Source organism: Sminthopsis crassicaudata, chromosome 2, assembly GCF_048593235.1.
Source record: "Sminthopsis crassicaudata isolate SCR6 chromosome 2, ASM4859323v1, whole genome shotgun sequence".
In the NCBI taxonomy this organism is placed as follows: Eukaryota; Metazoa; Chordata; class Mammalia; order Dasyuromorphia; family Dasyuridae; genus Sminthopsis; species Sminthopsis crassicaudata.
Genome location: NC_133618.1, coordinates 275,394,457 through 275,420,276, shown reverse-complemented (window position 1 = coordinate 275,420,276; position 25,820 = coordinate 275,394,457). Strand labels below are relative to the sequence as shown.

Genomic DNA, 25,820 nt, shown 5'->3' with positions numbered 1-25,820 from the left:
TATTTTCACAGATGCTTTGTCTCGAGGTCAATTTAGAGGTCAACTGCCCCTAAATTTCTCCACATTTAGCCTTAGCTGAGGAAGTTTGTGTAGATCCCTCAATTTGAGAACTAAATAAAGCAAAACACTTGGGAGTGGCGGATGAACTCTTTTGGTGACTGCCTGGGCTACCTTTGTTTTTTTTTTTGTTGTTGTTTTGTTTTGTTTTTTTTTCCTGAGGCTGGGGTTAAGTGACTTGCCCAGGGTCACACAGCTAGGAAGTGTTAAGTGTCTGAGATCACATTTGAACTCAGGTCCTCCTGAATTCAAAGCTGGTGCTCTATCCACTGCGCCACCTAGCTGCCCCGGAGGGGGGAGGGCACCTTTGTTTTAATAGGGCCTGGATGACTCTGGAAATGAGAGAATCTGTAAGGTTTTTGTTTTTTTTTATATCTTTTTCATCCCAAGTTTCATTCTTTGGGCCTACTTGGCTCAGCCCTTCTCTCTAGACTGATGGGTCTTAGGAACTAAAAGTCATGATTAAAGAACTATTTCACATCTGCATGCCAAGGGAGAAAACCTGGTCTGGATGCAGATCCAGTATTTTCACTTTTAAAAAAGTTAGTAGAAACCCTAAGGAGGACTGAGGTACCTTTCCCACTTCCCTTTCCTCATTAAATTGAAAAAGTGTTTATGAAATACTCCTTCACTGTCAACACTGCTTTGGACAGAAATCAGTGATCTTCTACCCCCTTTGGCCCTATTAGTCTCTAGGTCCCTATGTACCATCTACAGATTCCAGGGAGATGTGTGTATTAGACCAGAGATGATCCACTAAAGGATCCTTTCCCTCCCTATCCTCCTTTTTCTTAGTGAAATAGGACAAGTGTCACTTGTCTTAAGGTTCCAGATTCCCAGCCTTGCCCAACTAAAACACACCAGGAAGGGGAGTTTCCCAAACTTGAGTGTCAAACTCTGCTCTACTCAGGTGAACTTTGCACAGTGTATGTAAATAGATGACCACTGCTACAAATTCCCCTTAAGTTTTCCCTTTTTGTATTTTTATTGTAAATTACTTCCAGGATCAAGCTCTCCTGTTAGAATGTGTAGTTTTTATTTACTCTTAATGATTCAAAATAAATCACTTCAACAAAAAAGTCCATCTCCTCCAAAACATGCTGGTCAGCGAGGCCCTAAGCGGAGAGGAGTAAGGGCAGAGGGCAAAAACTCCTATTAGTACTAGGGATTCTGGTCGTCGGGGTCACATTTAAGCATGACTTTTAAACCTTCTCCCTTACTGGATGTTTCAAAGGCCTCCAGAGCCTTTTCCAGAGGAAACCTGTGGGTGACTAAGGGCTTGACATTCACCGACTTGGATGCAAGCATGGAGATCGCCATGGGCCACCTGAGGGAAAAACACACACATACCAATTAAGACACACCCTTCAAGTATGTATATAGCATAGTCCAGGCCTCAAACACAATCACTAGTCTGCCCTCATGGCTAGTGATACAGCAGAGATTCAAAACGAGGTCCCTGAAACAATACTTTGTCTACCCTATTCCCATTCTCTACGCCTGTTCTCTTGTCTCAAACTACTGCTCACTTGTCCTAAATGGACCATCTCAGGATGGCAGGCAAGGCTGGAGACCAACAAGGTGTAGAAGTTTCATTCCAGCTCTTTTAGCATCAATGACAGGTTCTGACTCCAACAACCTAGGGTTTTCTAAAGCTGTTATTTTCACACCTAGCCACCCTTCCCCTCCAGGCTGGGGTGGGAAGAGACAAACATATGTAGGAAACTGCTCAATAAGCTTTTATCAAGCACCTACTATGTGCCAAGCACTGTGCTAAGTTCTGCTGAGTTCCAATCCTGATATCTGAGTGACTTCAAGTAATTCCCTTCCCATCTCCGGAGTCTTCATTTCCAGATATATAAAAGAAGGGATTTGACTAGATGACTTTTAAAGTCCTTTTCTGCTCTAAACTGATGATTGAAAGATCTTGATGATCTCTGAGCTCCATTGAGCTCTAATCCTACAAGCCTACCAGGAAGCAACAATTGGTTATGAGGACAAAAGACTGCTCAGCAGCACCAGAGTCGGAGAAAGCTATGGCTGAGATAAAATAGGGGCAGCTAGGTGGCGCAGTGGATAGAGCACCAGCCCTGAATTCAGGAGGACCTGAGTTCAAATCTGGTCTCAGAACTTACACTTCCTAGCTGTGTGACCCTGGGCAAGTCACTTAACCCCAGCCTCAAAAAAAATAAATAAATAAATAAATAAATTCCTTGAGATAAAATAATCAGCAGCCCCCCCCCCATCTAGAGCTTCTAGAATACTAGATCACATGAATAGAGCTGACCAGTAAAAAACTGGGAAGCACCTGCAAAGTCATTTAGCCCAATTTCTTCATGTTACAGATGAAGAAACTGAGGCTCAGGGAGTTTAAGAGAAATCACTTGGGTAGCCAGGGTTCTTTGACTCTAGCCAGAGACTGTGCTCTGAGAGCTCACTCTCTTTTCCTCCCCTCCTCCCCTCCTCTCCTTCTCTGTGTCCTTTCTCCTTACTCCCCCCTCCAACAACATGAGATAGATAAAATCCCTAGGATACAGATAAGAAAATGGAGTCAAAAAGGCCCCACATGTCCACAGTCACACAGTAGCTAGCATTTACATCATGTTTTAAGGTTTGCAAAGCTTTTTACAAGATATTCTCATTTTATATATTTTTATTATATATAGATATACATTATATAATTTATTATATATAAATATATATTATATATTTTACATATTTACATGCATGTGTGCCTATATACACATATATATGTGAGTATATGTGACAACCTAAGTAGTATGTTTTTCTTATGGTAAAGTAAAATCCTATCCTAATAATATCATTATAATGTAAAAATAATCATTTTTCCAGAAGAAGACTTACTCCAGGTCACACAACTAGGAACTATCTGAGGCAGGATTTGAATGCAGGTCTTTCTAATTCTCTCCTGTTTACTTCACTACCTATATGCCCAGTAAATGATAGATCTGAACCTCATATCCTAAAAAGACTTCAGACCCAGGAGTGTACTTTCCTACTGAATCCAGTTGCTTTTCTCAAGAGCAGATGCCTTTAGAGTGTTCCTCATAAGCAACATTCGATTTCTCCTATTTTCACACAGTGTTGTAGTGTGTCCCCACTTTTGCTTCTCAGAAATCCTTGTTTCCTTCAAGACTCAATTCAAACCCCACCTTGAATGAAGCCTTTTCAGACCCCCATAGCTGCTAGTGCCAAACTGTAAGCTCCCTGAGGGCCAGGATCACGTCATTTTGGTCTCAGAGGCAAGCACAATGCCTGGCACATATTGGAATTTTTATTAAAGTGCTCCCTAATTGATTCTCTTTGGTTCTCTAATAAATTATCAGAAAAGTGATTGGGGTTGAGGACTCATCTATGCAGTCTTCTGGCCTATTTTCCTTGTCCAATAGTCAGAAGAGAACTTGTAGAAGGTGGAGAGGTTCTCCAGAGAACCACCTGGGTTTTCTCCTGATTCACTGGATCTTAGTTCGGAATATACTCAAGGGATACTCACGTATTACAGTATCGAAAGACTCCTCTGATGTCCACTTCTCGCACAGCTGCATGTACCAGGGGGATAGAGACTATCTCCTTACCCAATCCTATTAGCACTACAGTCCCACCAGGACGAGTGGCCTAAAAGGAGATCAGGGGAAAAAAGTCAGAAATCATCAATATAGACTTTTTTTCTATTCCATGCTAAGTGCTATGTGACCTATAATCAAAGGGATGCTTTCTGCTAATATTAGATGATTCCCCATTGTCTACTTAAATATAGACTAGATAAACTATATGAATCATTAGTGAAAACTCCAGAGAATAGGGAGTTTTCAAGATTGGATCAATGAAACAGTACAAAGATATTGGTGAATTTAACTACAATAAAAATACTGGATTACTATAGAATAATGTACAGCTTGCCTGACAAAGAACTTTACAATCTGCAAGGAACTCTCCTCAGAATTACTCTGTGAGGTGGATATTGCAAAATATTATGATTTTTAATCATTGCATGCAATTCCAAAGATAGAAAACTCCCTCCACTGCTCAGATCAGCAACTCAGTTCAGTATTTGCTTTTAGATGACTTGGTCAAATAGCTAGTATGTGTTCAGAGGCAACATTTGAACTTAAGATTTTTTTTGTCTCCAATGCTTTCTCCCCCATTTACTACCACATGCTGCCTTTCATGCTGCAAACTTTATTTTCACTTTAGTTAAAAAGAAACTAAGCTTTCATACAACAAGCAAATTTCAGTGTTCAAAAGCTGATGCTTTGCTTACAAATATAGGGCTCTTTCCCCTATTCAAGGCTGTAAATCTAGAGATGTGGAAAGAATATACTTTGCCAATATAGAGACCTGAATTAAGAATATCACCATCCCAAATGGCAAAAGTCACATTTTACTATATTGCTAAGAATGTTTTTTTTTGTATAAATAAGATTAATGACAACAGTGACCTCTAACAACCTTCCAAGGCTTTATTAACTCAATAATGACAGAATAGGCTTTGGAGCATTCCCAGATTTCTCCAGACAATAGCCCAAGGTGTTCCCCACAAATAAAAATCTTATCATGCCAAGCTCCATGCAAACAGCCAAATGCTTCAGGCTGGGGTTTATATTAACCTCACTGGGCTAGCTGTAATGACAAAATGAATCATGGGATTTGAGAATTAAAAGCAACCTCAAATATAATCTAGTCTAACCTGTACCCAAATAATATGGGATGAGAGAGAGCTTTAAAGAAGAATATAGATTGCTATTGTTAGAATTTTGTAGCCAGGTGTGGTAATACACACTTGCTAATGGGAAAGCTGAGGCTGGTTGATAGTCTGGGTAGAGGAAGGTAAAAAGCAGATAAGGTATCTACACAAATTCCCACATCAAGATGGTGAGTCACCAGGAAGAGAGCCACCAAAATGCCTATGGAAGCAGACAGATCCTGGTCAATAACACAAAGTTTGCATGCTGATCGGCAATGGATAGCTTAGCACAGTTCCTGACACACAGTAGGCACTAAATAAATGTTTACTGATACTCCTACCCACCTGAGCAAGATAGGGAGACTCAAACTTAAGGGGAAAAAAAAAGGTAGAAATTTATAGTTATCAAAATTACTTTAAACAATCTTTTGTGCAATGTGATAAATGTGGAATATGTTTAGAAGAATTGCACACGTGTGAGCTATATTGGATTATGTGCTGTCTAAGGGAGGGGGAAGGGAGGGAAGGGAGAAAAATTCAGAACACAAGGTTTTGCAAGGGAGAAAAATAAAAAGCTATTGTTATAAAAAAATAAAAGTTGGAAGAAGGAACCCCCCCCAAATAAATAAACAAGCTGTTAATAGGCTGATGCTTTAAAATCTTTTGAATACAGTGATGCTGTATCACTAAACACATACTAACAGCTTTAAAATCCCTGTTTAATTTAATTCAGTTCTAATCATACTTGTCATTATAGATTACGAACTACTCTTATACCCATGGGTTCTTTGAAATGAAAATGGCAATAGCTAACAGGTGACAATTTCCATACTATATTGCAACCGTCTCAAATCAAATAACCCACATATAGGTTATCTGTCTCATGAAATTTCATCGTACAATTTATAACAATAAAAATGCTCCAATCCATCTTCTCCTTGCATTCTTCACACTATCATTCAGGGAGTACTTGAAGAACACAAATTAATTATCATATTGGCTTAAAGCAAAACTTAATTAGGAAAGTAAATTAGCTCTTACTGCTAAAAAAGACAATCTTAACCACTACTCTTAGCCTAACTCAAGCCCCAACTTCTCTAGGAGGCTTCCCCTAACCTTCCCCAACTTCACCAATCCTTGTCTTGTCTCCATAGATCACTGTATCACACAGATAGAGACTAAATCACAAGCTTCTATATCCTTCTCTATTATTTCAAGAATGTGAACTTTGTCAAATTGCCTAAATTGGAAGTACTGTGAGGGTGAGGTTCATGTTTTCGAATTCTTCTGTGTCCTTTTCATCCCCATCCCTTCATGCCAATAACTAGCTCTGTGAACTTAGAAAGTCACTTAATTTCTTTATGATTCAATTCCCTCATCTTTAAAATAACAGGATTGGAGCAGATGACCTTTGAGGTCCCTTTCAGAGCCTACAAGGTAGACAGGTGGCAAAGTAGGGAACTGGGTCTGGAGTTTGGAAGACCCAAATTCAAATCCAGCTTCACACTTTCTAGTTTCATGAACTTAAGTCACTTCATTTCTGTCCACCCCAATTTCCTCAATTGTAAAATGGGAATAATGATAGTATGCCCAAAACTCAAGAGGCAGAGGTGAAGTGTCAGTATCTTAATGCAAATGCATGAACGAATGATTGAATGAAGCATTTGTTAAATACTTGCTATGTGCAAAGCAATAGGCTAAGCTTGGGAAAGATTAATTAAAAAGAAAAGTCCTCATTCTTGAGAAGCTCACATTCTATTGAGGGAGGCAACACTTGGAAGGTTTAAACTGCAAGTTAGATGAAAAAAATTCTCATGGTCCTCAGAGGACATCAGCAAAGCAGACGTTAATATCTCTTCTTTAATGTCCCAAACATATCACACATACATATATGAATATCCAGATCTGGGAATCATCTGCATAAAGAATCTATGGGAGCTAAAGAGATGAAGAGAGTATAGACTAGAAAGAGAACAGAAAAAGACCCAGAACAGAGTCTTGAGAAACAGGAACATGGCTATGACATAAAAAATTAGCAAAGGAGACTTCTTAGAAGAATAAAGAGAGGTTTAGCAACTATAAAAGGTTAACAAAAAATAAGATTGAGAAAAAGTCATTAGATTTGGCAAATAGGAGGCAACTCAATTACTGTATCTCCTAATATGTGTGGGAGGGAAAAAGGGGAACAAGATTTCTCATAATAGCCAGTCTAAAATACTCGTGCACACGTGCGTGCACGCGCAACCACACACACACACACACACACACACAGAGCAATCTAAAAGGGTTATTTGGGTAACTTTTGGAAAGGGCAATTTCAGCACAAGATAAGGCTGGAAAGCAGATCTAAGAGGATTTTAAAAAGAGAAGGGGTAAGTGAATGTAGTGTAGAGAGTTTTCCCTAAGAGTTTGTCCATGGAGAGAAAGACTAAACACATGATGAATAACCAGGTTCAAGTGAGATCTTTTACGGAGATGTAGGCTTGTTTGTAAGGAGTAGAGAAAAGGTCATTAGATAGTGAAGACTTGTTGAGAGAAAGAGAGAGACAGACAGACAGAGAGCAGAGAAAGAGAAAGAGAGACACAGAAGGACAGAGACAGAGGAGATGAGCTGACTATGAGGGCAACTGGATGGAGAAGTTGTCAGGGAAGGAGATCAAGGCAGCATGTCAGGGGGTCATCCTTGATTAGGAGTAGGGCCACTTCTTTTATGTGAGATCGAAGTGAAGGAGGAAATGTTATACAAGGGCTGGGATGGCCTTGGAAGAAGAAGCTTGTCCAGGTCCAAACTTCAATGAGGAATTCCAAAAGAAAAAAATATCTTTATTTTCCCAGTCAATGCTTCCTCCTCCTCGCCCCTTCAAACAGGGAAGGGCAATACAAAACACGGACATCACCTTCCTTCTGTGGGTGTGGCTTTTTTCACTATTTCATCTCCTGCTGCACAGGTGGCCTCTCCCAGCTGAGCATTATCTAGTCACTGCCCCGTGGGGAAGTGGCCCTGAGGGCCCTGCCTCGCCTCACCCTGCCCCCCAGCAGTGAGCTGGCCACAGCATTCTGTCTAGCCTGTCATGCATGCTGGCCTGGCCCTGACGTCACTGCCCATCCGAGGCCCCCACCCATGGTCCGGCCCCAGGACAGAGCCATCAGGCTGCTTAGACAGATACTGCCACTTACTAGGTGGCTAGGAGGTGCAGTGGAGTGTGAAGGAAGCCCGGAGTTCAAGTGCAGCCTCAATTCCTCACTAGCTGTGTGACCCTAGGCAAGCCACTTCACTGTTTGTCTCAGTTTTCCCATCTGTAAAATGAAAATAAAATAGAGCCTACTTCCCAGGGGGCTGTGAAGATTAAACGAAATAAGAATTGTCAAGTGGTTAGAATTTTTCTCTGAACATGGTTCCAGGCACATAGTGAACACTGCAGAAAATTTAAGGGTGACAATAATGACTGACAAGTGACAAGCCATTACCTAAGATAAGTGTGTCTGACAAATCAAGGGAGGGGCTGGCCTTCTTTAGTTTAGGTGAAATTCTCTGCCAGTGCCAGCTTAAACCCCTCTGACATCAGAAAAGATGGCTGCCTTCCCTGCCCAGCTCACATGGACAGCAGTTTCTTCCTGGGGATGTGAAGTTTCCCTAAAATAGCTCTGTGACTCAGAGATGGAAGAAGGAAGTGCTGGCTCCTAGAAGACAGCCCAGAGTCTAGGGCTTCTAGGGAATGCCCATGAATGACAGTGCCCATCATTGTCACCTGCCCCGACCTCTTCACCACAGGACTTTCCTTATTCTTTCTCTTTCCACAGGTCCCTCCCCATGGCCCAGCCGTTTTCCTACTTTTCCACTTTCAGTACTTTTTCCTCTTTCTTTAGAGCTTTCCTCCTTCCCCCTACTGTATCTTGTTGTGTGGTCATGAGTTAAGCTCAGTATTTTCCAGAAGTATTGCTAATTTCCTCTGGTGGCCCTCAAGATAAAGTAGTCTTTGGATTCTCCTCTACTCTAAGTCCAGGAAGAAGTTTTGCAGCCAACTATGATGTTTGAAGAAGTCAGATTTTATTAATCACTGTAAAGACTTGCTGGGTATGATCTCACACTGAACAGTCATGGAGAGTAATCTCCCTGAATAAAATGAGATAGGCAGGGATGGAAGGTGCTGACCCGTCCCTGAGCCAAGCCATGGTTTCCTTAGTGCCTCTGATATTCCCTTAGCCCTCCAAAAACAGTTTTGTTCTATTGAATGATAGTAAAGTCCCATGTTTCAAATACATTTTATATGTTCTAGAGCATTATTAAAGTTATTCTTGGTCCAGATAACGAAGCAAGAAGCTCCCAGTGTGGAAGCACTCTCTCCATTGCTGAAGACTAGCAACTCCTTCAGGATATGCAGTCTTAGAAAGCTGTCTATGACACCCAGGGGTTAAGTGGCTTGCTCCATATAGCCAGTCTGTGTTAGAAAAAGAATCTTGTATTCACAACCACAAGAAAGAATGTTTCAGCAAAAAAACTGGGAAAAAAAAGTTTTAAATCCAAGGGCTCTGATAAAGCCTTCATTTCCAAAATTATATGTAGAGAATTTAATTCAAATTTAATCTTTTTTTCCCTTTTTATTAGGTAGTTGAGGTTAGAAACTTGCCCAGGGTCACACAGCTAAGAAGTGTTAAGTGTCTGGGAACACCTTTGAACTCAAGTCCTCCTGACTCCAGGGCTGGTGCTCTATCCACTGCACCATCTAGCTGCCCCTCAAATTTATAAGAATACAAGCCATTCTCCAATTGATAAACAGTCAAATTATATGAATAGACAATTTTCAGATGAAAAAATTAAAGCCATTTATAGTCATATGAAAAAAAAATACTCTAAACTATTATTAGAGAAATGTAAATTAAGACAATTCTGAGGTACCACTACACACTTCTCATTGATAAGATGACAGAAAAAGATAATGATGAATGTTGGAGGGGATGTGGGAAAACTGGGACATTTGTGCATTTGTGAACTGATCCAACCAGTATGGAGAGCAATTTGTCCAAAGAGCTTCAAACTCTGCATATCTTTTGATTCAGCACTGTCTCTACTTAGTCTGTATCCCAAAGAGATCATAAAAAAGAGGAAAGGAGTCACATGTGCAAAAATGTTTGCAGCAGCCCTTTTTGTAGCAGTAAGGAACTAGAGTGGCTGCCTGTCAGTTGGGGAATGTCTGAATAAGTGATGGTATATGAATGTAATGGAATATTATTGTTCTATAAGAAACAATCAGCAGAATGATTTCAGAAAAGCCTGGAGAGACTTACATGAACTGATGCTGAGGGAAGTGAATAGAACCAAGAGAGTATTGTACGCAACAAGAAGAAGATTATGTGATGCTCAATTGTGATGGACTTGAACATCCAGAATTGTGATCAATGAGGCGATTCAGGCCAATTCCAATAGACTTGTGATGGAGAGAGCCATTTGCATCCAGAGGACCATGTGGGCTGAATGTGGATCATAACATAGTTTTTTCATCTTTTTTGTTGTTTGCTTACTTTTTTTTCTTTCTCATTTTTCCCCTTTTTAATCTGACTTTTCTTGTGTAGCATGATAAATGTGGAAATATGGTTAGAAGAATTACACATGTTTAACCTATATTGTCTTACTTGCTGTCTAGGGGAAGGGGATGGGAGGAAAATAAGGAAAAAAATTGGAACATAAGGTTTTGAAAAGGTAAATGTTGAAAACCATCTTTGTATGTATTCTGAAAATAAAAATATTTTTTAAAAAGAATGCTTCAGATCGCTAATAATAAGAAAAATACAAATAAACACCCTTCTTCTCACACCCCAATAATTGGCAAAATGGACCAAAAATGACAAGTCAATTTTGGAGAGGTTATGAAATAATAGGTACACTCATACAATGTTGGTAGAGCCGTGAAATGGTAAGAAATTTGGAATTAGGCCAATAAAATTATTAAAATGTCTATGTCCTTTAAAGTAAAAACTCTTGTTACTGGGCTTATATCACAAGGAAGTTACTGATAAAAAGAAATTTCCCATACATACAAAAATATTTGTAGCAGTACTTTTTGTGATAGCAAAGAATTAGAAACAAAGTAGATGCTCATTGAGTTAGAAATGACTAAGCAAAATATGGTAAGTAAATATAATGAAATATTATTGCATTATAAGAAATAATGATAGTGATGAATACTAAGTGGCATAGAAAGCTCCATGAACAATGCATAGAGAAGGAAAAACCAAGAAAACAGTATGAACAAGAAGTATAACAATGGAAATGTTAAGAACAATAACATACCAAAAAATCAAAAGTAAATTAAGAAAATTATAAAGATCCAGCAGGACTCAAAGAAAGAGGTATTACTAGATACCCTCAAACCATCGCTTCATGTGGACCTCCTACATGAAGAGCACAGATGCTCTATATTTTATACATTTTTTCAATGGATCAATCCTGATCCATCATGATTTAATCACAATTATATTGATTTTTATGTCTTTCAAAAATTATTTGTTATATAGAATGGCTCTCTGTGAAGGTGAGAGAGGAAAAGATATTGGGGAGAGCTATGATGATGTAAAAAAGAGAAGACAAAAATAATTTCATCTCATTTACTCTTCCTAACAACCCCATGATTTAAGCAGGACAGGTATTTCTATTCCTATTTTACATGTAAATAAACTAAAATCCAGAGAAAGTAACTAATGACTTTTTGGGTCAACCAATGAGTTAATCCATAGCCCACTACAAATCAGTGATGAATCTGGAAGCAGAAAGCAAATCTCCATACTCTTTGCTAGTGAATTTCCAATATACCATACTCCCTTCAAATCAGCCACATACAGTGTGTGGTTTTTGTTCATTTTCTGCTGAAATAAGACCCATTTATGACTCGCTAACCAGAGGAAAACTCACATAGATGCTGGTCTGGATAGAAGATTCCACTCCAGTACATTCAATGGTGATATGTGGTTTGTTTCCCAAGAGATTGTCTATCTTACTGGCAATTTCCTTGGGGCTCTCTTTATCGATCAGGAGGGTGAAAGTGGCCCCACATTCTTTGGCTCTTTCTAGTCGAGAGCTATTCACATCTGAGATTAAACAAAAGTAGTCCGATCAAACAATGAACCAAAAAAACAGAGGGAAATAAAGATAGTAGCAACCAAAGTCTTCCCTCTCAGAATCTGTGCAGCCTAAATATATTCTAAATCTTGAATCATATGTTTGTTTTCTCTCTCCCTGTATTTCTCTCTTTCCTCCTTTCCCTTTCCAAACACACACACACACACACACACACACACACACACACACACACACACACACACACAATTTTATCAATCTTAATCATTTGTTAACAGAAGGACCAAAATATAAGTTTTTCAAAGGACTAAACTGACACATGCTTTTTTATTCTATAAGGCAAAGAAAATATGGTAGGATGAAAAACTTTGTCTCAAGAAACACACTAATTAAAATTTTTTTTGTATTTAAAATATATTTGCACAAATAGGAGAAAATATAATGAATTATAGTAAAAATATTTTTAAAATTTTTTGGCACATCTAGTTCTTTTTTCCTCCCCTTCCCCAAGTTAAGAGGGGGAGGGGAGAGAACTAGATGCACCAAAAATGTTTTTTAATATTTTAATGTTAATAGCATAATAAATCTTTCCCTTCCTCCCCCACTCAGTTAAGGGGCAAAGACTTATTATGCTGTTCACAGTGGGCTAAGTTCCAAAATAATTTAGCCATATCTAGTCCTTTTAATGTTAAGGACTTCACTGAGCTAAGTGCTAGGGATACCAAGGAAGGAACCTACATTCTAACAAGTTTACTCTGACATTATTTGAAACAAAGCTTGGTTACCTCCTGTCATGGACTTCCTCTTAGAGCAAAGATGGCAACATGGCCTGCCTGGATTTTCACCGAACTAAAAAAAGCCCCAACTTCAACAGCATTTATAAAAAGGGTTGATGCTGTGCCTTATCTGATCCTCTTTAAGAATCATAGTAAAGGTCTGCACATATATATTGTACCCAGGATATACTATAACATATTTAATACGTATGGGAATGCCTGCCATCTAGAGGAGGGGGTGGAGGGAAGTAGGGGAAAATTTGGAACAGAAGGGAGTACAAGGGATAATGTTGTAAAAAATGTTATAATCATAAAATGAATAAAAAATAAACAAATAAACAAATAAATAAAAATTTTAATAAAGCCACAATAAGCCCGTGGGCAAAAAAAAAAAAAAGAAAAAGAAAAGAAAAGAAAAGAAAAGAAAATTCCACATAGGTAAGTTTGAATTTGATTTGATAAAAATTAAAAAAAAAAAGTATAATAATTATATATGTCCGAAAGTGGAATCAGATTTCTTGTTGTCTTAGAGGTTCTTAAGGAGAGATTAGATAATTACTTGTCAAGGATTTTATAAAGATGATTCCTTTTTTACATATAGGTTGAAACAACCTCTGAGGGCTCTTTCAACTCTGATTTTTTTTTAAATTGCTTTGCTGAGATAAATATATCACATCCATCTCTGCTGGTCCCCGGGGGAAAAAAAAAAAGAATCATAGTAAAGGGGGGAAAGCAATTTATTTGTCCTAACCCATGCTGCTATTATAATCATTGTCCACAAGAGTGACATCTCATCAAATGTTTTAAGGAAAAAGAGACAAAAAAAGAGATCTTACCAGTCACTATCACTTTAGATGCACCCATTGCTTTAGCCACCAGCAAAGTGACCATGCCAATTGGTCCTAAGCAAAAACAGAAAGATTTTGTTATATATGGAATGCCTAATGTGTATGAAATGTGGACTTGATATGGGCAGATGGCTATATTTTGTGCCTCTATCTCTCATAAGAATCAGAGGATCAACAAAAAAGGGGAAAAGGTGCCACATGTGCAAAAATATTTATAGTAGCTCTTTTTGTAGTGGTAAGGAACTGAAAATTGATTGGATTCCCATCAGTTGACGAATGGCTGAATAAATTATGTTATATGAATGTTATAGAATTTTATTGTTCTATAAGAAATGATGAGCAGGATGATTTCAGAAAGGCCTGGAGAGACCTCTATGAAAGAGACTTATGAACTAATGCTAAGTGAAGTACGTAGAACTAAGAGAACATTATACATAGCAACAATATTATGTGACGCTCAATTGTAATGGATGTGTTTCTTTTCATGAGCCAATGAGGTGATTCAAGCTAATTCTAATAGATTTGTGATGGAGAGAGCCATCTACATCCAGAAAGCAGACTGTGGGGACTGAGTTTGTATCAAAGCATAGTATTTTCATCTTTTTTTGGTGGTAGTGGTATTTATTGACTTGTTTTTCTTTCTCATGTTTTTTCCCCATTTGACCTGATTTTTTCTTGCATAGTATAACAAATATGGAAATATGTTTAGAAGAATTGTACAAGTTTTAACCTATATCAGATCTGTTTGATATCTAAGGGAAGGGGGGAGGAAGAAGAAAGGGAGAAAAATTTGGAACATAAGGTTTTGCAAGGTGAATATTGAAATTTCTTTGCATGTATTTGCAAAAATGAAACACTATTATAAAAATAAATAAATAAAAATCACTAAAAAAGAATCAGAATCATAGGTTTGAAGCTTTAAAAAGACCTAGGCTATCTAATCCAATCTTCACATCTAGAAGATAAAAAAATAGGCCTAGAGGTTAAGTGGCTTGCCCAAAACCATGGAGACATAATAGCAGCACCAAAGCTGCTGCTCTTTCTGCTGTTCCAAAGCATACATTTCTAATTATTTTATGGAAGCTATTTTGAGACATTTGTAAAGCTCAAAGAGGCTTCAAGAGTGGATCAGATTAGTTCAGTCACTCACCTAGGTTTTCTTGTAATTTCTAGAGAGGTCTTTCAAAGTTCAGAATATGTTCCTTTTCTCTCCTCAAACCATCATTTAAGAACCTACATATTGTTATTCTGATGTTTTTTTCAGTCCTATATGACTATGACCTCATTTTTAGTTTTCTTGGCAAAGGAATCGTTTGCTCTTTCCTTCTCCAGCTCATTTTACAGATGAGTAAACAGGGAAGTGACTTGCCCAGGGTCCCATAGTTAAAAAGGGCCTGAGACAGATTTGAACTCACAGGAATGTGACTTTTCTTAACTCTAAGCGTGGGTAGAGTCCCATTCCCATCACTTAGCTGCCCACTCTAGAATCAATCAAATCTCCCCAAGCAGAAGATTAGCAAACTAATGGATCCACTGAGGGCCAAATCAATAAATTTTAAAATTATTACAACTGTCATTAATATCATTATCACTATTTAGCTAAGTCACCTGAGTATCCTGCTATGGTCTTAAATGGCTAAAATTCTCAGGATGGTATCATTCCTTAAAGTATTTTAAAATATAACTTATAACAGGATAAAACAATATATACTGAGTAGTAACATATTAGCTAATTAACATATTACCAGGAATTACTTTATCAGATAATTATATTGACTTATTACCACCCACTTTTACCTAGAAAAGAACAAAGTCCTGAGAAAATGGCCCATAGGACTGTTAAGTTTTGATGGAGGGAAGCTGAATGGAGTTCATTTCAAAGTCAACAGGGCATATAAAAAGCTTGTTTCTGGGAAGCCAAGGGCAATATGCAAACACTAGGAATGTAGAAAGAGCTGCTGAAATTGGATAAAGGACGTAGGAAAGGGGAGGTGGAAGAACATTAGGGAAAAATTATACTTATACTTCACTACAATTCTGCCTAGGACCAGATCTCTTTAGGTACACTCCATTTCCCCTTCTCACTGTGGTTTTCCCCCCTTCCCCACTCCCCAATGCCCAAGTTATGGTTGGTTCTACTAAGAACCAAGTCAGAATCAGTCACAACTCGGAAGTTGGGAGGGGAGGGTGTCTATACTTATAAGTTGGGGGTGAAGGCAGCATATAACAGAAACTGGGATCAAGTCTATGACATACCAGCTCCACACACAAGGATCTCGCTTCCCAGAGTGACTCCACCTCTCCGACAGGCATGGATTCCCACAGAGAGTGGCTCGATAAGAGCCCCTTCCTCAAAGGTGACATTGTCAGGGAGTCTGTGGGACCACAAGACACAAAAATACTTAGGGCTCAAGAACAGAATCTCTTTTTTCAAAGATAAAACCAGTGGCAAGTACCAGGGAGTGACAGGTCTTCTAAAGTAAATGGGATGATTCATTTCCAAAGTCAAGAGCTATCTTTTGGCAGGTCAACTCACATGCTAATCACAACACAAGTGTATGACTTTTTTGGAGCCAAATAAGCAAAATGCCCCAGACATGAGGGAGATGAAAGGGTGGTGTTCTTTGCCATACCAAATACTATTTCCATTAGAGTAAAAAACTGGCTAGCATAAGCACTCAAGTCACCTTCCACCCCAATTTTTAAGATTCGGATAAGATGCCTTTCTCCACATGTAAATTATCCTTTCCATAAAGTATAAACTCCTAAAAGAAAGTATTCAATTACTTTAAGTTTTTTTTTTTCTCTTTTAAAAAATTTCAGGTAGTATCTTACCAAGTACCATTGTGTACTGGCAATCAATCAAAAAATTAATTGAAAAATCTTTGTTAAGCACCAACTATATAACAGGAACTTTGATGAAGATACAAAGAATGAAACACTATAAATCAAAACTTCCAAATGGAGAAAACAAGAAGTCCCTATTATAGTGTAGACTTGAAGTCAGAGGAACTAGATGAATCTCAGCTCTGCCCCTTTCTGTGTGACTGACAAATCATTTAAACCCCTTTAGATCTTAATTTCCTCATCTGCAAAATGAGGGATTTGGAACTAGAAAGAGACTCTCTGGAGTTCACCTCTAATTCCAAATTTATGTTCCTATTATTTTCTATTTAAAATGGCCATATTTATTTATCTTTTTCAACTTGGAAAAGAAGTTTGCTTGTGATGCTCAAGCAAGAAAAAAATGTCAGAACAAAGTAAAAGACTATTCTTCATGGAATAGCAAATAGGCCAATGTTGAAGACTTTTTCCATTCTAAGTTAAGTGACCACAATTCAGACCTGAAATACTCTAATAAATCTCTTATCCTGAGCTAGAGTGAAAACATCAAGGGAATAGGATGCTAGGGAGGCAGATTTGGGAGGGGTGGTGGGAGGAGAAAGGAAGATTATAAAAGAAACATGGCATTCTGATTGATTTTTCTTTTCCTTAGTCCTTTCCTATAAATTTACACTTCAACACAGATAAACAACATAATGGAGGAAGCAACACAATAAACTGGAAGGAGCCACAGACTGAGAATCGGGAGACCTGGGTTCTAGTCTCAGTTCTGCCTCTAATGAGCTATATAATTTTCACAGATCCCTTATGGACTTTCAGTTTTCTCATCAGTCATATAAGGACAATTAATTGACCCACAAGGTGATCACTAAAGTCCCTTTCAGCACTATTATTTTATGAGCTCAACTGAGAATCAGCTGATCCAAGTTCAAGTCCCAGCCCTATCATTCATATAATGTCTCCATGCCTCAGTTTTCTTTACCTCTAAAATAGGAACAATAGCATTTGAACTAACTACTTACAATTATGGTATGAGAAAAACACACAGTCAATTGTAAATCCTTACAGAAACATGAAATAGTATTATGATGTTTTATGTTCCAGCATTTTATGCCCTAAGGTCCTTTCTAGCTTGGGTGTGATTTATGTTCTACACTTGTAACTTTCTGTAAGATACTTTCCTGCTTTAACCCTCTTTGTTCTAAATTCTAGCATTCTATGTTCTAATTTCCTTTCTATCTCTAACATTTGAGAAGCCACCTACGTGTGCAAATTAAGCAGGTAGGATGGAGTCATCAAGAGGACTCAGAAAATAGGGAAAAGGGGTAGAAGTCAGAATGATTAAGAAATCAGTAGGGAGGGGGAAGAAGGAAGCAAAAAACCAAAGAGGCTAGCATGATAAGGCTGTGGTGGAAAGCAGGGTGCAGGCTTAGGGCTGGGTTAATGGTATACTGGAGAAGCCAGGTAGCCATATGAAAGGATGGAAATACTCCAAGAAACACCACTGTCATGACCCATAGCAGCACCTCCCTGATACAAACCTCCCTGTGAAACAGGTCCCTCTTGCTTCCTGGACTAGCCCTTGTCCTCTGGGCTCCCATGTTACACTTGAGTCAGATTACTCTCAAAAATATCCCTGATATTTCTGGGTCACTGCTGTTTCTGCATTAATAAAGGAGAAGTGAAAAGACTCCCTTTTAATTTCTTAGAAAGGAAGGGGAGAGAGAAGAAAGGTTTGGGAAATATATATTTTATATATATATTTTTAAATAGTAACATTTTATCTCCTCCCTCATCAGTCTATTAACAATTTGTTTAAAGTAATTTTGATATTACAAAGTTCTATTATTTTTTTCTTGAGAATGGAGACTATGGATGTAGACCACCACATACATCAGCCTTTTTTCCCCAGATGTTGGCTAGTTTTGCTGACCTGGAGTTCCCCCATGCATACTTTATTCTTTATTATAAGGGATTGCTCTAACCATACCACATTCTTGAGATGAAATTCTGAAATTTCAGCCATAACCTTGCATCCTTCCATTTCTCCTTCTGCCTTTCTGAGGATTACAAACTCATCATCTCTGTTCTCCCAATTCATCTCCCTTGCTCTCTCCTTCCTTTTGGCTCATGAGTCTTGACCCTATAGTTGAATAGTTCAACTATCTACTGCCCCCCTCTTTTTTCCTTCATTCTATTTTGCAACAATGTCTCTTTATAATTGGATAAGCACCTACAGGGTCCAAGGCATAGAGCCAAGGGGACAAAGTTTAAAAACAACCAAAATGTTCAATGAAGAGATCACCAAACTTGAACCTGAATTTGAACACCAGCTCTGTCATATACTACCTGACCCCAGGCAAACCATTTAGCCTTTCAGAGATTGGCTTTCTCACCTGTAAAAGGACAGCATTAGATTACTGAGCCCCTTGTCACTCTAAATATATGATCCCATAGACATTCCACCAGGAAGTCCTACTGTATGTTCTAAGTTCCACAAGGGAAGAAGGATCCTCCCCTGCTCTTCAGCTCCCTCCTAGACCACTGAAATAGGCCTCTAGCTGGTCTCCTGGCCTCTAGGCCCATCCACCACCCAATGTTAAACCCAGCTTCTTAAAGCACAAGTCCAGCCACGCCACCGCCCCCTCTACACTCACACACTCAAAGAACTCTAGCTATTCCTTATCATCTGCAGGATTCAATATAAAACCTTGTGTTTAGACTTTAAATCTCTTTACAACCTCTCCCCTTCTTATCTTTCTGTCTTCTTACCTACGAATCCCCTCCACTTCCTCTAGGATCCAGCAACGCTGGCTTCCTAGCTGTTCCTCACAAAGGATGCTCCGGTTTCCAAGCCAATGCATTTTCCCTAGCTGCCCACCCTTTCTGGAGCACTTCATCTCAGCCTCCTTCAGTCTCAGCCAAAGTCAGCCCTTCTACAGGAGGCCTTCCCTTGGAGATTCTAATTTATCCTACATATCTCCTCTGTAAATAGTTGCTTGCATGCTTTTTCCCCCATTAGACTGTGAGCTCCTTGACAGCAGGGACTGGTGTCTGGGTGGAGGGAGGGCATTGACGACACATAGCACAGGTATTTAATAAATGCTTCTTGACTTTTATTGATCTAAACTAGTGGACGACAGACAGTTAACTAAATACTTGCTGAATTCCATCCAACTTTCATGGTCACATTATCAACCCTATGTAGTACTTCAAGTAGATAACCTAATTTGAGTTTTGCATTCGCCCAGCAAAACAACAAAGGCATGTATTTTTATCCCCATTTCATGGGGGAGGAAACAAAACACAGAGACTTTGTAAGCTGCCTGAGGTCCCATAGCTGGCCAGACTGGGCACTGGGCTTTACCCCCTGCCCAGCACTTTGCTGGCTCTTTGGCTTGATGCTGCTACTCCTCCATCCTGGGTGACCGCCACCATCTATCTGCATTTTGGACCCTCGCTGCTATACAGCAACCTTCTGTTCACCCCTAACTGACTCGTCTGTGTTTCTCTCAGCTTTCCTCTTCATCTGTAAAACAAACTAAATGATGATCTCTCAAGCCCTTAGAATCTAGAGTCATGCTGATTGTCAAATTCAAAGCCTCAGTGACCACCTGGCCCTTCTCTGTCTTTTAGAGCCTGTACCCAATCCGATCTCTACGATCCCTCCTCTCTGATCCCCAACATAGCCAACATTCTGATCCTAGTTCCAGTCTCCACCATTTCTTGTCTAGGCTACTGGCCTCCCTGACTCCCATTTCCTCCTTCTCTAGTACCCCCTCACCCCCTGTAAAAACCATGCTCTGAGAAATGCACAAGTTGGGCCAGGACCACTCACTACTCCTCACAAGCCTCCAGCAGCCCCCCAGGGTCTCTAGCCTAAGAAGCTACAACCCTCTGCCCTGCCATTAGGGCACTCTGGCCTCAGCCTCTCTTTCTAACTTTATTGCACGGTACTCTTCTTGATCACCTTCTTAGTGGTTCCTGGGCCTCACCATTCGAGAGCCCACTTCTGTGTCTTGTGCACAGCAGCCTCCTAAGCTTAAGACCAGTGATCCTCAAGCTTTTTAAATAGGGGGCCAGTTCACTGTCCCTCAAGACTGTTGGAGGGCTGGATTATAGTAAAAAACAAAAACTTACACTCTGTCTCCTCCCCTCAGCCCATTTGCCATAACCTGGCAGGCCACATAAACGTCCTCAGCGGGCTGCATGTGGCCCACAAGCCGTAGTTTGAGAACCCCTGCTTAAGACTTGCAGGCCCCTCCAGCTCAGGGGCCAGCCACCTCCCCTTCTCTAATCCCCTCGGCTGATACTGCTCTCTTTGCCCTTCAATCACTTTGCATTTACTTATCTGGGTTCCTATGGCATCTATCTACTCCTTGATAAGAGACCATTTTTCATTTTGCTTGTGTAGCCCTGTCACCTACCACAAGGCCTTCCTTATCAGAGGCACCTCATGAATTTAATAAATCCAAGGGCAATATTCCCTTTTAGGCAAAGAAAGGGGTGGTGATGGGGGGAGGGCAGTGTGGTTGGAGAGAGGCTAGAGAGTCAGTCTTGGAGAAGCCAGGGCTCATATTCTGCCCCTGTCATAAACTGTCCTCTTAGCTTCTGGTACAGCAAGGAGTCCTAACTAATGAGTTTGATCGGCACAAAGAGTTTCAGCCTCAGGAAGTTCCTACAAAGTCACAGGTCTGGATCCTTTCCCATTCAACACATAACCCCTACACCACATACACGACACTTATAACACACAACACACACACACACACAAAGTTGACATTTCTACAGAGCTTTAAACTTGATAGTGTGTTCTGTATATTCCTTCATTCATTCTCATCTAATAATAATGATGATACCCCCACAGTATGATCCTTCCTACTTTACAGGTGAGGAAGCTGAGGCTCAGGGAGGCGCTGAAGCCAAAATCTAGAACCAGGTCTCAGTCAGTTGTGTCCTGGCTGAGGGTCCAGCGCGGCTGCTGCTGCTCTCCAGATTGTCTCAAGCAGATCCATAAGTCCCCACTGTACCATGGGATAACCAAAAATCAGGGACATGTACTGATGGGTAGAGTGCCCGCAATGCCAGATCTCCCAATCACTCCACAACCAGAGAGGGAATAGCGAGGAAAGAGAGTTCTCTGGTTCTAATGCAGATTTCTCTATCATCCACATCAGGAGCTACTCACTGCTATAAACAATGTTTTCTCTTTTGAGACTAGACTTGAACGATGTCTAAAGAAAATATCAGCTCTTGCAGGAAGTAACCTCTATTATTTAGGGGCCCCCAGTCACATGTCAGATATTACACTTAGATTCCATGGCTTCTGCACATATAACCCATTTTCTTCTAAAGGAAACCCTAAGGAAGGCATTGTATTAGGTGACAAAGCTACCCAAGCAAAATGAAAAATAGTCTCTGTTATCAAGGAGTTGCATAGATGCTGAATGTACCCAGGTAATGTGAGATAAGCATGTAAAGAGATTTGTGACTTTAGAGGCTGCGTTGTAAGAGACTCAAATTCAGGTCTGCAGGATTGCACTCATGAACACTCAAATCAGAGAATTTGCAAAATTGTGGGGCTGATCAGAGGCCCCCCGAAGGGCCAATGGCAAGTTGCTTTTGTCTGGGCATGAACTCCACACCCAAATGAGATGAGGGGCCTTGGAAAGTGGGATGGAAAGGTGGAAAATTTAGCAAGGAACTCAGTGTTACCACTAAATAGGACCACAGTTCTAGCAGTTCAGAGGCCTATATTCAAAGTCCCTTAAGTTAACTATGTGACCCTGGACAAATCACTTGACCTTATCGAATTACAGTTTTTTTCAACTATAAAATGAGGGGACTGGAATAAAATCTAAGATCTCTTCTTATTTTGGAAAAGTCTGTTCTATGAAGAGTAGAATAAGCCCCATTTTGGTTTATTTTGAAACAAATCTTATATCTTATAGTAATGGGTATAGTAGAAGCAAATAAAAATTTTTTAAACTTTCCTAGTCTTAAAAGTTCTTTGTATACTGTCTTTCAAACAACTGGTTGAACACAATCTCTCTGCATCACCCTCCTTACTGAGCATCTCAGTCCATTGGTATGCAGAACAACTTGACTTATTGATCATATTCCAAGGAACAAGTTTTGAATGAGATTTTTTTTTTTCAGGTAGCTTCACCAGAAGTTGTCTTGTAAAGAAATAGAAACTGTGACTAAGTTCTTTGCTTAGCATTCTGTGATCAAATTCTCCCACAGGCAGGATGTGAGTGATTTCTGCCACTATGTTCTACTTGAATGCAAGGGTGCTGTGGAACATCAGATAAAAAGTACAAGACCAGGACAGGACCCTCCTGTGGTTTGGGGAGAGGGGAAGTATCAGTTCTGCCATGATACTTGTAAGTAAGGTCTTCCTAACAATATGTTGATAACATGCTGGGAAGTTTGCTGGGAGGATGCGGGGAAAGAGGGGCAACAAACAGATACAAAAAGATGATCTCTCACTCCCTTCTAGTTTTCCCCATCAAAAAAAGAGCAAGCCAAGAGATTTTTGTCACATGGAGGAACAGTCAGTCTTGAAGATGCATGAAGTACTAACTTGTAGCAGAAATCCGCGTTGTGATTGTAAAACCTGCAGAGGTTCCCATCATCCGGGGGCGTAGCACAGAAAAAGATGGTGGGGGACAGATTGTACCTGCCAATCTTACAAAATTCATCGATGTCTCGGGGAACACCCGGCTCAATGGCAACCCTGTCACCTGAAAGAAGAAAATAAGCAGCCTTCAACACACAGGGGCACCGAGTGGCAGTTCCTACTGAAATGTGGGCCCTGGGGCTTTGTTCCTGATTCTTTGTTCTCTGTGATCAGGAGAAAGTCTCGGCTGGCGGGTTACCCTGGCTAAGTAGCAGGCACAGATGTTGTGCAGGGATGAATATTCATCAGCAGGCACCACAATGAGAAAACCCGGACTACATCTCCCCCAGGAGGCTGCAGGGCATCTGTTATTAGGCTCAACCTAAGGAAGCCAAAGAAATCCTGCCATAAATTCATGCTCTCAGTGAATTTGGGACATGGCCATCTTCCTCAGCAAAGGGAACCCTTTTGTTAATTCTCTAAAGTATGCCTTTCACCAACTAACAAAGAGTAACCCAACTAACTGTTCAAGGCTGCCACCAAGCTTAAGGAAGACAGTAAGCCAATGCAGGACCAAAGCAGGCTCAATGTTCCTTTCCTTTTAAAAGACCCCAAAAAATGATGTACCAGGGGCTGGGAGTTTACAGCCTGCCTGTCCTGAAAATGAGATAAAACTGTTTTAAGAAATGCTGGCTACTCTTCTCAACAATGAGATGATTCAGGCCAGTTCCAATGATCTTGTGATGAACAGAGCCATCAACACCCAGAGAGAGGAATATGGGAACTCTGTATGGATCACAACATGGCATTTTTACTCTTTTTGTTGTTGTTTGCTTGCGGTTTGTTTTCTTTCTCATTTTTTTCCCTTTTTGATCTGATTTTTCTTGTGAAGCAGGATAATTATATGATATGTATGCCTATATTGGATTTATATGTATTATGACCATGTTTAACATATATCAGATTACTTGCCAGCTAGGAAAGGAGGTGAGGGGAAGAAGAGAAAAAATGGAACACAAGGTTTTGCAAGAGCCAATGTTGAAAAATTATCCTGTTTTGCAAGAGCCAATGTTGAAAAATTATCCTTGCATATGTTTTGAAAATAAAACGCTTCAATTAAGAAAAGCAATGCTGGCCACAAAAACTGAGGAATGACTACACATAAGAGAAACTGGGATCACAGTTCTGCAAACTTACTTTGAAAATTATTACCTGTGTGATAATGACATCACAGCTTAAAGAACTAAACAGAACCAAGTATACCCTCCCCTTTGTTTTATAGAAAGATAAACTGAGAACCAAAGAAATTATTATGTGAGTCGGCTAAGCAAATCAGCACCATGGGTCTCAGTTTCTTCATCTATAAAATAAAGAGGTTGGATTACATTATCTCCAAAACTGCAGTGGAAGTGAAGGGAGGGAAAAAAGGAGAGAGGGAGGAAAAAGAGAAATGAAGAAAGGAGGAAAGAGGGAAAGAAGGAAAGAAGGAGGGAGTAAGAAAGGAAGGAAAGGAGGGAAGAGAAAAGAAAGGAAGGAGAAGGAAGAAAGGAAAGTTGTTGTTCAGTCATTTGTCAGGTTAGATTCTTCATGATTCCATTTGGGATTTTCTTGGCAAAGACAGAGGTGTAATTTGCCTTTCCTTCTCTAGCTCATTTTATAGATGAGGAAACAGACAAACAGGGTTAAGTGATTTGCCCAGGGTTCAACGGCCTGTTAAGTGTCTGAGGCCAAATTTTAACTCAGAAAAAAGTCTTCCTGACTCTAGGACTGGCACTTACACATTATGCCACTTAGCTGTCCTTTCCCCATTTTTCAGTTGAGGCAAACAGAGGGTAAATGATTTACCCAGACACACAGTAAGTATCTTAGACTAAATTTGAACTCAAATCTTTGTGATTCTAGGCACAACGTTCTATCGGTATGCTACCTAGCTGTTAACCCCTTTGGAGTTTCCAGACATTAATTCAAATCCCAATTCTGCCATTTACTAATGCTTAGTAAAAGACCTAGCCCATAGTAAAAGCTAAATTAATGTTTACTGATTACTTGCTTATCACACTTGTGTGACTTTAGGAGACTGTTTAGGAAATTGCTGGCTCAAACCCTTTGCCTGTAAGCCTCAGTTTCTCTATCTACAAAGTGAAAGGGTTGATCTGGATGAGATCTCTTCCAATTCTAGATATTGGAAATCCAGTTCTGAAATCCCATGATCCTATGATCCTATGATGCTAAGTATCCTTGCTCAAGGGCATTTCTTAATTGGTGACAAAAAAAAAAATCTCCTATCTGTGTTAATGGAGGGCAAGAATGAGGTGTGCATGATTTGAAAAAAAAGGATAATCCAGGTGCCATTTGTATTTGGCTTTAGAGCAGATCACAAGTACACCAGATACTCAGCCTAGGGCCCAACCCTAACCTCCTTCCTGACCCAGCACAAATGTTAGTAGCCAGAGCTGGGCTGAGCAGATCAGAACAGCAAAATGGAAAAGGGCTCCAAATTATCTATACATCTGTCAAATGGGTAATCAGACTTTTGCAGAAAAAAGAGATTTGAGAGAGGGTGTGGGGGTAAATTTGTTGTAAATTTGTTGTTACAGGTATTGTAGTCCACTAAACAAAAGCATACACAAAACTGAGCAAATTTAAATCCCAACAACTCAGGGTGTGATTCACAGCAGCCAATCAAATCACAGCCCAGAACACCCTGGGGGAGGCTGGCCTCTGGCCAGAGGGCCAGACTGCATAGCTCAGATGTGAAGCCTCCCTTTTTGGCTATCCAGAACCTTACAGTAGCTAAACAGAATTTACTCACAGATGGTACAAGAAGCCTCATGATATAATCCCCAGGAAAGACCTATAAACTGAGGCTGGATCGACAACAATCAACAATGAAGAG

At 39.8% G+C, this 25,820-nt stretch overlaps 1 protein-coding gene across 1 annotated transcript in view; it reads right to left on the bottom strand.

The window, feature by feature from the left end:
• Positions 1-1,071: 1,071 nt before the first annotated feature.
• Positions 1,072-25,820, bottom strand: part of SORD (sorbitol dehydrogenase) — a 57,894-nt gene continuing 33,145 nt past the window's right edge. Inside the window, exons 4-9 of the mRNA XM_074289511.1 lie at positions 22,889-23,048; positions 15,715-15,833; positions 13,447-13,512; positions 11,670-11,845; positions 3,572-3,693; positions 1,072-1,384 (exon numbers count right to left, since the gene is read on the bottom strand). Of these exons, the coding sequence (XP_074145612.1) occupies positions 1,219-1,384; positions 3,572-3,693; positions 11,670-11,845; positions 13,447-13,512; positions 15,715-15,833; positions 22,889-23,048 (809 nt within the window). The 3' untranslated portion in view covers positions 1,072-1,218. The remainder of the gene's footprint in view (positions 1,385-3,571; positions 3,694-11,669; positions 11,846-13,446; positions 13,513-15,714; positions 15,834-22,888; positions 23,049-25,820) is intronic.